Source organism: Acipenser ruthenus, chromosome 7 (assembly GCF_902713425.1).
Source record: "Acipenser ruthenus chromosome 7, fAciRut3.2 maternal haplotype, whole genome shotgun sequence".
NCBI classification, from domain to species: domain Eukaryota; kingdom Metazoa; phylum Chordata; class Actinopteri; order Acipenseriformes; family Acipenseridae; genus Acipenser; species Acipenser ruthenus.
This window is the reverse complement of record NC_081195.1, coordinates 50597660-50612499: the sequence shown is the minus strand read 5'-3', so window position 1 is coordinate 50612499 and position 14840 is coordinate 50597660. Positions and strand designations below refer to the sequence as shown.

The 14840-nt window shown below is 48.0% G+C and overlaps 2 protein-coding genes across 2 annotated transcripts; one reads left to right on the top strand and one right to left on the bottom strand.

Moving 5' to 3' along the window:
* Window positions 1-544: 544 nt before the first annotated feature.
* On the bottom strand, window positions 545-6368 carry LOC131737531 (uncharacterized). Its single transcript, XM_059027221.1, has one exon. It carries the CDS (start codon window positions 6352-6354, stop codon window positions 772-774), a length of 5583 nt encoding a protein of 1860 aa, XP_058883204.1. The 5' UTR covers window positions 6355-6368; the 3' UTR covers window positions 545-771.
* A 5725-nt stretch (window positions 6369-12093) lies between these two features.
* LOC117415387 (coiled-coil domain-containing protein 71L-like) lies at window positions 12094-14097 on the top strand. The gene has a single exon (XM_034025661.3). The coding sequence runs from the start codon at window positions 12235-12237 to the stop codon at window positions 13084-13086; it is 852 nt and encodes a 283-aa protein (XP_033881552.1). The 5' UTR covers window positions 12094-12234; the 3' UTR covers window positions 13087-14097.
* Window positions 14098-14840: the final 743 nt, after the last annotated feature.

The window sequence follows — 14840 nt, the reverse complement described above, 5'->3', positions numbered from 1 at the left end:
TGCTTGAATGAGTGCGTGCTAAGTGAGCGTGGAGTTCAGTGGGAAAATGCAATCAATACTATTTTAATGTTAATAATAATAATAATAATAATAATAATAATATACCAGGACCTTTAAAAATGTCTGTTTGAAAAGTACACCTCTGTACTGTATCTGTATTGCGACGAAATAACTCGGAACAAAATGTGAGCCATTCTGTTTTACGATATTTTATGCCAAAATTAAAATTAAATACATTTCGAAGTAAATGTCAAAATAAATAAATAAATACACGTCTATATATATATATATATATATATATATATATATATATATATATATATATATATATATATATATATATATATATATATATATATATATTGTAGCGTTTTTGTCAGGTTTATGAAGCAGGACTCACGGAGACAGTGTGGAACTCTCGGTCTCGAATCTTTATTTTAATAAACAGAGAATTCCTGTCAGGGTCCGGAATTCACGCCACTAAAACAACAAACCCTTCTTTATCCTCTATTGCTATCTCTCTCTCTAGTCGCTGTCACTCTCTCACTCCCCGTCTCTCCCCCCTCTGTCACTCATCCACCACCTTATATAACCTCCCCTCATCTCCCGCCACTGTCCGGCTCAACCAATCGACCCATGGTCTGCAGTCCCCCTTTTCCCGCTGCCAACTAACGGCGTGACCCGTTCCCCTTACAATACACATAACATAAAAGACAGACAAGACAAACGGGACAGACAACAAGTCCTGCAACAATACAATTGTCCGGGTCGTTACACAGCCCCCCCCTTAGTCCCTCGTCCTCGAGGGAGGGCAAAGTCTCGAAAACGGCCCGGAAGCCGATGATGTCGTTGCGGCCGTGGTCTCCTCACAGGCGTCGATCCCCCGTCAGTCACAGCAGATGGACTGACCGAGTCCAAGGGTGTGGAGCTCCCAGGCAAGGAGCTGTCAGGAACTGGGGTAGAAGGTGAGGGACTCGCAGGACAGGGTGAATCAGCAGGAGGCAAGAGGGGACTGTCAGGGGTCGCTGTGTCAGTCTGTCCTGGGTTCTGTCCCAGGTAGGGGGCCAGCCGGTCCCGGTGCAGGACCACTTTGCGCCCTCTAGGTGGAAGCTGCACCCGGTACACTACCTCCCCGATCCGCTCCAGGACCTGGCAGGGCCCGAGCCAGTGGCTGTCCAGCTTGGGGCAACGGCCTCGCTTTCTCTTGGGGCTGAAGATCCAAACAAGCTCCCCGGCGATGAAGTGGCGGCCCCGAGCCCTGAGGTCGTAGTTCCGCTTCTGCCTGACACCAGCAGCTTGCATTTGGTCCCGGGCAAAGTGGTGCGCTACCTCCAGCCGGTCCTGCAGCCTCCGGGCGTACTCTGGACCTGGGGGCACACTGGGGGTGTCTGAGGGGCGACCGAAGATCATCTCCGCTGGCGTGCGGAGCTCACGACCCAGCATGAGCAGAGCTGGAGTGCAGGCAGTGGAGTCCTGCACAGCTGAACGACAGGCCATCAACACAAGAGGCAGGTGGGTGTCCCAGTCTTTTTGGTGGCTTGCGGTGGTCACAGCCAGCTGTACGGCCAGCGTGCGGTTGAAACGCTCAACCAATCCATCACTCTGCGGGTGGAGGGGGGTGGTCCGGGTCTTCCGGATCCCCAGGCGCCGACACATCTCCGCAAAGACCCGGGACTCGAAGTTGCGCCCCTGGTCTGAATGGAGCTCCTGGGGGATCCCGAACCGGCTGAAGAACCCCCCCAGCAGTGCTTCAGCGACCGTCTCTGCCTCCTGGTCTGGCAGAGCGTATGCCTCCGGCCACTTCGTGAAATAGTCAAGGGCCACCAGGACGAACCGGTTTCCCTTCTCTGAGCGCGGAATGGGGCCTAAGACATCCACAGCGACCCTCTCCATGGGTCCACCGACCTGGTACTGCTGGAGGGGGGCGTGCGACCGGCCCGGGGGTCCTTTTCGAGCAGTGCAGGTGTCACAGCGCCGGCAGTGGTCCTCAACGTCCCGTCTGCACTGCCCCCAGTAGAAGGACTGTCGGAGCCGTCGGAGCGTCTTCGTGACCCCGAAGTGGCCGGTGCCTGGGGTCCCATGGTGGACCTTGAGCACCTCCAGGCGCAACGTTTGGGGGACGATCACCTGCCATCTCACCTCCCCTGTTGCTGGCTCCTTCCACTGCCGTTGGAGGACGCCATCCTTCAAACCCAGCCCTGTCCACTGCGACCAGAGCCCCCGGGTGGCAGTAGAGTATCTTGCTACCTCTTCCCAGGGTGGTCTCCACTGGTCCTCCAGCCACTGCAGCACCGGACAGAGGTCTGGGTCAGCCTCCTGGTGCCTCCTCCACTCCGTCCTCTCCACTGGCACCAGCGTACAGCACTGCTCCGTACTTCCTGAGGACAGCTCGGCCTCCTTCTGTTCCCTCCGGTCGCAGTGTGCACAGCCCTCCTGGGCACAGGGTCGGCGGGACAGGGCGTCCGCATTAGCGTGTTTCTCCCCGGCCCGATGCTGGATGGAATAGTTAAACGCTTGTAGTTGTTCTATCCAGCGGGCAACCTGTCCCTCCGGCTCCCTGAAGGTCAGGAGCCACTGCAGGGCTGCGTGGTCCGTCCGCACTGTGAAGGGGAGCCCACAGAGGTAGTGGCGGAAGTGGCGGACCGACTCGACCACTGCCAGCAGCTCCCGTCGGGTCACACAGTACCGACGCTCGGTCTTGCTGAGCGACCGGCTGTAGTATGCAACTACCTGCTCACCGTCTGACCCCGGCTGCGACAGGACAGCTCCGATTCCCTTGTCGCTCGCGTCAGTGTCCAGCAAGAAGGTGGAGTGGGGGTCTGGGGGTGCCAACACGGGGGACTGACACAGGGCCATTTTCAGGCTGTCGAATGCCTCCCGACGTTCCGGGGTCCACTCAAAGGGCTCACCCTTACGCAGGAGGCAGTGTAAGGGGGCAGCGATGGTGGCGAAGCCCTGCACAAACCTCCTATAGTAGGACGCTAGTCCAAGGAAGCCTCTCAGCTGGCGGAGGTTGATGGGGGTAGGCCAGTCTCTGACTGCTGCGACCTTGCAGGGCTCCGTACTGATACCGTCCTCTCCAACTCGATGACCCAAGAAGGTAACCTCCTTGCGCAAGAACTGGCACTTTTCAGGGTGTAGCTTCAGTCCTGCCTCGGTGACTCGTCGGAGCACTTCTCGCAGGGAGGCCAGGGCCGCCTGGAAGGTCTTCCCATGGACCAGCAGGTCGTCCAAGTACACCAGGCACTCTGTAGGGGGCATGCCGACCAGCACTTTTTCCATGAGTCGCTCGAATGTTGCGGGGGCGTTGCAAAGTCCGAACGGCATCACGGTGAACTGCCAGAGCCCTCGGCCAGTGGAGAAGGCAGTCTTGGGTCGGGCAGCCGGGGACAGGGCCACCTGCCAGTAGCCACTCCTTAGGTCAAGGGAGGAGAACCACTTCGACCCGGCCACCAGGTCCAGGGACTCGTCGATGCGGGGGAGGGGGTAGGAGTCCTTCTCCGTGACATCATTCAGGCGTCTGTAGTCGACACAGAAGCGCCACTTGCCATCTTTCTTCGGAACCATGACCACCGGGGATGTCCAGGGACTGTCTGAGGGCTCAATGATTCCAGCCTCCCGCATCTCCTTCAGTGCCTCCTCTGTAGCCTCCTGGCGGGCCAGTGGTTGGCGGCGGGGCCGCAGCTTGATGGGCCGGGCCTCCCCTGTGTCGATGGAATGCTGGACCATGTGTGTCCGGCCGACGTCTTCAGGGTTGGTAGCGAAGCTATGGCGGTAGGTCAGTAACAGCTCCCATAGCTGGGCCTGTTGCTCCGGGTGAAGCCCCTCACAATTCTGGCTCCAGACTGTGGTCACTGTGGCAACAGTGGGGTCCTCCATAGTACCTGGGGGGGGAGCAGACGAACTTGGGGCTGACGCGGTCGTCTTTGCTACTGATGGGGGCTTGGAAAAGGAGGGTCTCCGTCCCTGGCCGCTGGGGGCCCAGGGAAGGGCTGAGGTCCCCTGGGCTGGCATGGAGGGCTGTGGGAGTGGAAGTCCTCTCCGACGCTGGGCCCGTTGGAATGCTGTGTTGCCCCTGGGGGCAGGGGTCGGCGAGGGCGTCAGTACGCGCTGGCGTGGTGGGGTCCGGGAGAGGGCTGAGGTCCCCCGACCCAACGTGGAGTGGCGTGGGCCATGGCGGTGTAACAGTGGGTATTGCTGGCTTATTAGCTCCCCTCTCTTAGCAGTCTGGCCCTGACGAGCAAAGGGGTCCCGGTCACGGCCCAGCTGCCCCGGCGGGAAGGCTCGCCCCTCCGGATAGGCCAAGGCCAGGGCCGGGCCCCCTTGTAAGTGCAATGTCCCGGTTCGGAGGTCCAGTTGCCCGCCTGTGTAGCGCAGGAAGTCCAGACCCAGTATGCAGGGATCCTGGACAGCTGCTACCCAGACAGGGTGATGTACTGTCCGCCCAGCCACTTCTATGGCCAGGTTGCCCCTCCCTTTCATAGGCGTCAGCTCCCCAGTGACTGTACGGAGTTGAACAGTTGTGGGTTCCAGCTGGACCCCCTCTGGGAGCACATCGGGACGGACCAGGGTCACCGTGGAGCCGGTGTCCACCAGGGCGGTACAGGGGACCCCCTCAATCTGGACAGGAACATGACAAAAGTCCCCTGCGGTGGTTCTCCCGACTACCACAGCTGGTCTGTGTGGATTGCTGTCAGTGGCTTCAGGAGAGTGGGGGGGCACCCTCTCCCCGCTTGGTGGTCGGGCCCCAGCTGTGTGTGGCGCAGGTGGACGGTGGTAAGTATGGGAGACAGGATGGGGGGCCCACGTTGTCCCACTTACGATGTTTTCCGACGATGAGCGGTTGGGTGGGGCTGCAGCGGAGGGGCATCGCCGCTGTAGGTGCCCAGGTTTGCCACAGTCCCAGCACAGGCGCGTGTGGGGGGCCTGTGTGGATACGGTACGGATCAGGGCGGCCAGGTCAGAGATCCAGGGAGGAGCAGCGTGGCTGTCTGCAGTCTCCTCCTCTTCTGCTTGGGCTTGACGTGCAGTGGGCCTGGGGCGGTCGGTCCATTCTCTCCCCTCTCGCTGGTTTCCCCCAGGGGCCCAGTCACGCTCACCCTCCTCGAGCACAGCCAAGACACGTTCTGCGTGGGCCAAGGCGAGCTCTAAGGAGGTTGGGGCAGCGAGCCGGACCTGCTGGCGCAGGGCATTAGGGGTCAGGCCACGGACAAAGGCCTCCATGGCCAAGTCCCCTTGCGTGGCTGGCGGGTAGTCGGGGTACCCCCGCCGGGCCAAGTACAGGACATCTGCTGCAAGCACACCCAACTTCTCTCCGGGGCCTCTGATCCGTGTGGCCAGGCGTTGGCGCAGGCCGACAGCAGGCTCTACTCTCCCAAAGCGGCGGTCCAGGGCCATGGCGATAACATCATAGCTGTCCAGCTCGTCTGGGCCCAGGTCTAGCAGCACCTGCAGTGCTTTCCCATCCAGGGCTGCCGCTAGCTGGCCAGCTTTCTCTGTCGGGCTCCAGGCATTGTTGAGCGCAGCCATCTTGAATTTGGCCTGGTATGCCTCCCATGGCGATGTCCCGTCATAGCGGCCTGCTTTTACCGTACTTCGGCCAGCCCCCTGCATCCTGTCACTCACACTTGCTCTACTTCCACTCCCGTGGTCGGCACGGGGCCCATCTCGGGGCCTAGCTACCTGGATCCCCACAAAACAGTCACTTAATTGTGCCAACACACTTTCGTAGCTGTCACCATGAGCTACATCAATAAACCGGAGGTATGGTAAGGCATCACCCGTCAGGCTGGTGATAATGCCTACAGTTTTTTCCTTATCAGTCCATCCTTCTAATTTCGCCATTAATTCAAACTGTATTAAGAACAATCGCCAGTCGGCCTTACCATCATAAGTGGGTTTGTTGATGCAGGCCCCTTTGTTTTGATCCAGCAGCTCTGATGTTGCTCCTGCGCACCGGGATGACGTCACTTCTTCCGGGACAATTTTTTTTACATGGACGCTCAATGCCCTGTGCTCTGCCCCACTTCCGCCCCACTGTGACGTTGCCTCCTGTTTGACGCGTCGTGATGCTTCAGCCGCAGCTCCGTCTTCGCTATCGACGCTGATGACACACTGATCTCCTGCGCTTGTGGCAGATCTCCCGATCACAGCCTCCGCCATCTTGGCCCTTCGTTCTGTTTCGCCGTGCAGGCTCCCGCCTTGTATTCGTTCCCCGCTGTTCCTGGTCCTACTGGCGCTTGTCTTTTGCACCCCTCTGACACTCAGCTCTGCTACAAGGTCCTCCAGCCTGCAACGCAGCTCGTCTCCTCCCAGTGGCGGTGAAACTGCCATCTCCGCCGGTTCCTGCTTCATTTTCCGAGGCAAGTGCGCCATAATCTCGCTTCTGTACACCAATGTAGCGTTTTTGTCAGGTTTATGAAGCAGGACTCACGGAGACAGTGTGGAACTCTCGGTCTCGAATCTTTATTTTAATAAACAGAGAATTCCTGTCAGGGTCCGGAATTCACGCCACTAAAACAACAAACCCTTCTTTATCCTCTATTGCTATCTCTCTCTCTAGTCGCTGTCACTCTCTCTCACTCCCCGTCTCTCCCCCCTCTGTCACTCATCCACCACCTTATATAACCTCCCCTCATCTCCCGCCACTGTCCGGCTCAACCAATCGACCCATGGTCTGCAGTCCCCCTTTTCCCGCTGCCAACTAACGGCGTGACCCGTTCCCCTTACAATACACATAACATAAAAGACAGACAAGACAAACGGGACAGACAACAAGTCCTGCAACAATACAATTGTCCGGGTCGTTACAATATATATATATATATATATATATATATATATGAATATATATATATATATATATATATATATATATATATATATATATATATATATATATATATATATATATATAGTGTAGTGTGCACGGGGGAAGGCAGCAGCAGGGCTGGTAGGTGACATAAGAACATAAGAAGAACATAAGAAAGTTTACAAACGAGAGGAGGCCATTCGGCCCATCTTGCTCGTTTGGTTGTTAGTAGCTTTTTGATCCCAGAATCTCATCAAGCAGCTGCTTGAAGTATCCCAGGGTGTCAGCTTCAACAACATTACTGGGGAGTTGGTTCCAGACCCTCACAATTCTCTGTGTAAAAAAGTGCCTCCTATTTTCTGTTCTGAATGCCCCTTTATCTAATCTCCATTTGTGACCCCTGGTCCTTGTTTCTTTTTTCAGGTTGAAAAAGTCCCCTGGGTCGACATTGTCAATACCTTTTAGAATTTTGAATGCTTGAATCAGAGCACCGCGTAGTCGTCTTTGTTCAAGACTGAATAGATTCTATTGCATAGTCGTCTTTGTTCAAGACTGAATAGATTCAATTATTTTAGCCTGTCTGCATATGACATGCCATTTAAACCCAGGATAATTCTGGTTGCTCTTCTTTGCACTCTTTCTAGAGCAGCAATATCCTTTTTGTAACGAGGTGACCAGAACTGAACACAATATTCTAGGTGAGGTCTTACTAATGCATTGTAATGTTTTAAAATTACATCCCTTGATTTAAATTCAACACTTTTCACAATATATCCGAGCATCTTGTTGGCCTTTTTTTTTATAGCTTCCCCACATTGTCTAGATGAAGACATTTCCGAGTCAACATAAACTCCTAGGTCTTTTTCATAGATTCCTTCTTCAATTTCAATATCTCCAATATGATATTTATAATGCACATTTTTATTGCCTGCGTGCAGTACCTTACACTTTTCTCTATTAAATGTCATTTGCCATGTGTATGCCCATTTCTGAATGCAGTCTAGATCATTTTGAATGACCTTTGCTGCTGCAACAGTGTTTGCCACTCCTCCCATTTTTGTGTTGTCTGCATATTTAACAAGTTTGCTTACTATACCAGAATCTAAGTCATTAATGTAGATTAGGAATAGCAGAGTACCTAATAATGAACCCTGTGGTACACCACTGGTTACCTTCTTCCATTTTGAGGTTTCTCCTCTAATCAGTACTTTCTGTTTTCTACATGTTAACCACTCCCTAATCCATGTGCATGCATTTCCTTGAATCTCTACTGCGTTCAGTTTGAGAATTAATCTTTTATACAGGACTTTGTCAAAAGTTTTCTGGAAATCTAAATAAACCATGTCGCATGCTTTGCAATTATCCATTGTTGATGTTGCATCCTCAAAAAAATCAAGCAGATTAGTTAGACACGATCTCCCTTTCCTAAAACCATGCTGACTGTCTCCCAGGATACTGTTACCATATAGGTAATTTTCCATTTTGGATCTTATTATAGTTTCCATAAGTTTACATATAATAGAAGTCAGGCTTATTGGTCTGTAGTTACCTGGTTCGGCTTTGTCTCCCGTTTTGTGGATCGGTATTACGTTTGCAATTTTCCAGTCTGTCGGTACAACTCCTGTGTCAAGAGACTGTTGCATGATCTTGGTTAGCGGTTTGTAAATAACTTCTTTCATTTCATTGAGTACTATTGGGAGGATCTCATCCGGCCCAGGGGATTTGTTTATTTTAAGAGCTCCTAGTCCCTTTAACAATTCTTCTAAAGTTATTTAAAACTGGATAGGAACAGGTCGACATGTGGGGCACGTTGTCCGTATCCTCCTTTGTAAAAACCTGTGAAAAGTAATCATTTAATATATTTGCTATTTTTTTTTCTTCTTCTATGATTTTGCCATTTGTTTCTCTTAGACATTTAACCTCCTCTTTGAATGTTCTCTTTTAATATTGGAAAAACATTTTGGAATTGGTTTTAGCCCCCTTAGCAATGTTCATTACTATCTCTCTCTTGGCCTTTCTAACTTGCTGTTTGACTTGCGTTTGCAGTTCCAAGCACTCTTTCTGTGTACTTTGTTTTTGGTCCCTTTTAAATGCTCTGTAAAGTGCCTTTTTCGCTGAACTTTTTTTAATTGATCTATTAAACCATTTAGGCCATTTTGTTTTAGATTTAGATTTGTCTACTTTTGGGATGTAACAGCCATCCTTTTTCTGTGGGTGTTTTCTCTATTTTACTCCAATCTACTTCTGTTAGTCTCTGTTTCATACCTTCATAGCTTGCTTTTCTAAAATTGTAAACCTTAGCTTTAGTCATTACTTTTTGGGTTTTAAAAATCACTTCAAATGAGACCATGTTGAGGTCTGAGTTTGCCAATGGCTCTCTGACCTCTGTTTTAGTTATTCTGTCTGTGTTATTTGAAAAGACTAAATCAAGGCATGCCTCCCCTCTATTCGGTGCCTTGACAAGGAAGCAGTCATTTGTCATTTCCACCATTTCAATTTCGTCCGTCGTGCTCCCCACCGGGTTTTCCCATTTTATATGGTGGAAGTTGAAATCCCCCATTAGTATGGCTTCTCCTTTGCTACACGCATTTCTAATGTCATTGTATAACAGATTATTTTGCTGGGCGTCTGAATTTGGCACTCTATAGCATGCTCCTATTATTATGCCCTTTGAATTTTTGTCCATTATTCTGACCCATTGATTCAGCATTGTTTTCTTTGTCCAGATTTAACACCTGGGCTTCAAGACTATTTCTTATTATAGCGCTACCCCTCCGCCTCTTCTGTCCTGTCTGTCTTTCCTATACAGTGTGTTCCCACTAATATTCGTCTCCATCACTCTCAGACAACCAAGTTTCTGTAACACCTATCACATCATAGTTACTTGTTAGTGCAGTAGCTTCAGGTTCTAACACTTTGCTTCTGAGATTTCTAGCATTTAGATAAATACATTTAATGGCTGTCTTACCTGAGTTGTTGTCCTTGTTTTGATGTGGTCTCCCTTCTGTTTTTTTGTTTTCTCCCCCTTTCCTTTCTAGTTTAAATGCTTCTGGACCTCCTCAAGGATCCTTTCTCTGAGTAGATTGGTTCCCTTTTTATTTAAGTGCAGTCTGTCCTGCCTATATAGATAGTCCTTATTGTAGAATGTGCTCCAATGTTCAAGAAAGATGAAGCCTTCCTGTGTGCACCACGATTTCAGCATGCATTTTGATTTTGTATTTCCAGCTGTCCATATGGTCCTTTGCAAGGTGCCGGCAGACGAAAACATAAGCCCGATATATACGCTTTTTGCAAGGGAGCCAGCTCTTTTGTACAGCTGTATCGGCGCTATGCTGTAGTGCAAGAAGTCCCGAGTTCGCGCCCGCCCTCCGTTTGTGTGTGGATTGCCTCACCCTGTGTGTGATGCTCCTGCCTGCGGGAACCAAGATCGCTACATTGGTGTTAGAAGTGGGCGCAGGTACCCCGTCATGCACTCGTCGGACTGTAGCCTGGTGAGCAAGTCCGGGGCGGACTTGAGGCTGGCAGGGGAGAGTGTAGCGTGCACAGGGGGAAGGCAGCAGCAGGGCTGGTGGGTGACATAATCACACACAAAGACAAAAGTCTGATACATGCTCCTTGCAAGGGAGCCGATGTTACAGGCTATTTCTCGCCCCAGGCTAATTCTATATATATATATATATATATAGAGAGAGAGAGAGAGAGAGAGAGAGAGAGAGAGAGAGAGAGAGAGAGAGAGAGAGAGAGAGAGAGAGAGAGAGAGAGAGAGAGATTCGTTCATTTCATTGAGTGAAAGTGCAGGATAACTGAATGTAAATCCTTTGACTGGGGCCCTCACAGACCAAAACGGAAGAGGTGTTGACCGTATGTAAAATTCGTGGCATTACATGGCTCTGGATCTGACATTGAGGTTGCATTCCGTGATTAACAATAACTAAATCTTTGTAGAACTAGATGGGGTGGACGAGTTGTGACGTCAGGTCAAAAGCAGGAACCAAAAACTAACACCAGTACTGCAGTTCAAAAGAGATGTTGTGCGCCGTTTACTTAAATGCCATAAAATAACAGGTTTAAACAAAAACACTTTGCTCACAGAGCTTTTTTTTTTTTTTTTTTTTTTTTTTTTAAATTGAGTCGTTGCCAATTAGTTTTTATTATTTTCTCCCCAATTTGAAATGCCCAATTATTTTTAGGCTCAGCTCACCGCTACCACCCCTGCGCTGACTGGGGAGGGGCGAAGATGAACACACGCGTGCAGCCGCCTCAGAGTACAGCGTCAGAGGACAACGCAGCTCTGAGCAGCTACAGGCAAGCCCGCAGGCGCCCGGGCAAACTACAGGGGTCGCTGGTGCGCGGTGAGCCGAGGACACCCTGGCCGACCTAACCCTCCCTCCCCCCGGACGACGCTCGGCCAATTGAGCGCCGCCCCCTGGGAGCTCCCGTCCACGGTCGGCTGTAGAATAACCTGGACTCGAACCGGGCTAAATAAATATTTAAGCAAAACAAACAATACCGTTCAGTAGCCTTCACTGATCCTGTATCTTTTAAGAGCGCTGCATGCTTTTTACCGTGGCAAACGATTTGCACCCCTGCATTAGTGGCGCTGTTAATATTTCTACACGTGTCGCCTAGCTTAGTTCAAAAGGGCTGTTCCCTCCCTCTCATCTTTTGTTTTGTCTGCTACAATGAGTCACTTGAGTCATTAACACTGATCCTTAAACAAACGTGTGATTCGTTAGAACTCTTATCATATCTGCTGACATTTGAAACTGTGAGGTGTGACCTGTTTAACATAAGTCTACTACTAAAATCAACCATTTGTTATAAATAATAAAAGTTTCGTCACAACAATTCAAATAATTCAAGACATACCAAAAATGTGCAAGATGACTAAAATGTGTGGTTCCTGGTGTAAACTATGGTAATTAGCATGTATGTGCTAACTGGCTTCACAAAACTGTTGGTCCAAAATATGTTTCCAATTGGCTATTTGTTTGTAATAGCTATTCAACTAAAAGGTCAAATATATTAATTTATGGCTTAAAACGTTATCTAACTGCTTTACAGAAAGCTGTTATTACGTTTCAGCAGATGCTAATTTATGCATACATGTTAAATAAAATGTATTTATATTCCCTTTACTGCGGGAAAATCTAAAGTACAATGGCTAAATGAACAAAAAACTCCCCGCACACCATTTATTTCCCATCCACTGTTGAGGTTAAACATCACAGTGGGAGGAGCTTTGGTGATGACGTAATTCAAATTTAGTTTAAAATCTTGACGCCGCTGAGTCAGCCATCTTGTGTTCTGAAGAAGGGGGGTTTTGGTAAGTGTTTGGGACTGCAGGTACCGCTAGTACCATAAGACGATAGTGAGCAAACAGGATAGTGCCTACGTCATTGGAAAAAGCAAACTTTTTGAAAATGAGTGAATCGGTTATGGAGAAAGAAAAAGTTGTATTTTCAAGATCCAAAGTTTACTTAGAAGGGACACATGCTTTGGAAGAAGCTTTTAAGCTTTTTGTGCCTCGGCCCAAAGACTTAATCACTAATTCGGGTGGCAAAATATGGGATTTCCTATGTAGTTTTAAGCAAGAAGGGTTTTCCCCTGTCATTTTAAGAAGCAAAGATGTTTACGGGTATACGTCTTGCAGATCAGTTGTGCCAGATAAGAACGCTATTGGTGTTAAAAAGGTCAAGGGCTTGGCAGATACCAAAAAGGTGTCTGGCTTACGAAGAGAAAGAAAAAAGAAAAGGGGAAGAAAACCCAAGAAGCCGAACACAAAGGGTCTCGGAACTGTATCTAACCTACTGGAAACTCTAACAAACTCGTCCTGCGTGGTGTCAAATTCGCCGGTCAGTGTAGTGTCGGATTCCCCGAAACCTGTGTCAAGACCAGATGCACCAGAAATTGTATCAAACTCGATGTACATTGCATCAAATCCACGGGTCGTTGACTCACCGGAGACTGTATCAAACTCACCGTTCACTGTACAAGCAGAGAAGCTGGAGACTCTGCCAGTCTCTTCGGACAGTACATTATCCGAGTCGCTGGAGACTATCAACTCGCCGGACACTGGTATTGTGTATTGTCAAATGACTTTGGAGAAAATCTGGAGGGCAGCAACTCCTAAGATAATTACTGTTAGAACGGTGGTGGTGAAAGACGTGTCTTGTGAAAAAAACAGAGCTGCTGCCCGCAGTAGAGCAGAAACACTAATGCATTTAAATCTGACGCCTGTCTTAAAATTACGACGTTTAAATATGCCGAAGTAACTGAGTTCTGAACCAACATTATGCTGCTGTGTTAAACTTTACTACTGACTTATAACTCGACATTGTTACTACTTTACTCAACGCACACATAATTGCAACACTGGCTGGCATCTGTTGCTATTGTAAACTCAAACTAAACGAACATATTAATAGGCGATGTTTTGTGTGTGTGTGTTGCAGTTGATTTATTATTATTATTGTTATTATTATTATATGGCTGTGACGTACATGTCCCTGTATACTGTATATGTAACATTTACATTTCACAATTATGTGATGTACTGTATATTACGTGGTAACTGGTGGCATTTCCTTTAATTCAGTTTAACCGAATTACTTCGCGTTTCTGTTCTGTGTTTTGCAGGGAAGTAGATTACAAGCACAACAAATGATTTATTCAAGAGAACTACAAAAACGGTTATGGATGAATTACATTTAATTTGACTTTCAAATGATCCAGCAACAGGTTGGAATTTAGGTTTTGAAAGCTCTTGGAAGTATTATTAACCTTAAATTGTGAACAATGCACCTTGTGTTTTTTTATTATTATTGTATGCTGGAAATAAGAGGTAATGTGTATTTTGTCATGGGATGGGGGGGAAGAGTACTGTATTGGCATACTGATTCTTAAATACCTCAATTGATAATTGTCTACAGAAAACTTTGTTAAACATATTAATGTATTTTGCCAAAAAGTAGCAGGTTTTGACCTATCTTGTGTAGTATTATCTAAATGACCATTTGTAAAATACAATCTATAATTTAATGTATTAACTTCAGTTATTTATTCTGTAAGAAGAAAGGATAAGTATTTGGTGAACTAAGTTTGAAACCAAATTACAGTGGTCTACTTTGCACATATTGGTTCCTTTTTGAAGCCATTGTTTTCTATAATTTCATAAATGTGACACTTTACAAGTTGTGTGCTTTTGTAATGTATATTGATTCAACTTGATTTGTATTCATTTAATTGCACTCTGAAGCTACAGAATAAAACATTAATATACAAAAGAGTCTGCAGTACTTCTATGAAATGTATACTTTTGGTAATAGATTTGTACAAACAGTACTCCAAAAGGAAATACTATTATCATCAATAACATTTAAAACAAGTTTATTGCAAAAAAAAAAAGTCATAGAGCATTTGGTGTGGGGGCTTCTCATTGGATAGTGTACATTTTTACCAATGAAAGCCCCATCCCCTCTGCACACATTGGCTCTGCATATCAAAAGTGTCTTATTCTGTTTTAACCTGATACTTATCCTGATTGTTTCCATCATAAAATGAAACACTTTTTTCTGCTGTTTTCTGACAGGTGGAATGGGTGAAATTTATATGAAGGTGGCGGAATAACTGTTCAGTATTTAAATGACAAATCTATATGTTAATGACTTAAATGACATTTCAGAATTTCAGTCACTGAAAGAATGGCAAAGAATGACAAGGCTGAGTGATATTGACAATGCATTACCTAAATCTTTAACTTTGTCACATAAATACAATATCATGGCCTTATCTGTTTGATATCTTGCACATGCTCTTCTGTAAGGTCCAAACAGGTGGTGGCCCTTTGACGATGCACCCTCGTGGTATACCTTCGGAGTAATCTGCGATTCCTTACTGGGGGTAGCTGCATTAGCCCTTTCGTCCTCTAAAATCACAGCACATTTGTCTCCATCACCATAGTAGTCAGTCACTGCACCCACATCAGGCCCTTTTTATTTGAGCACGGGGCCTGTTTGAAATAGGTTCC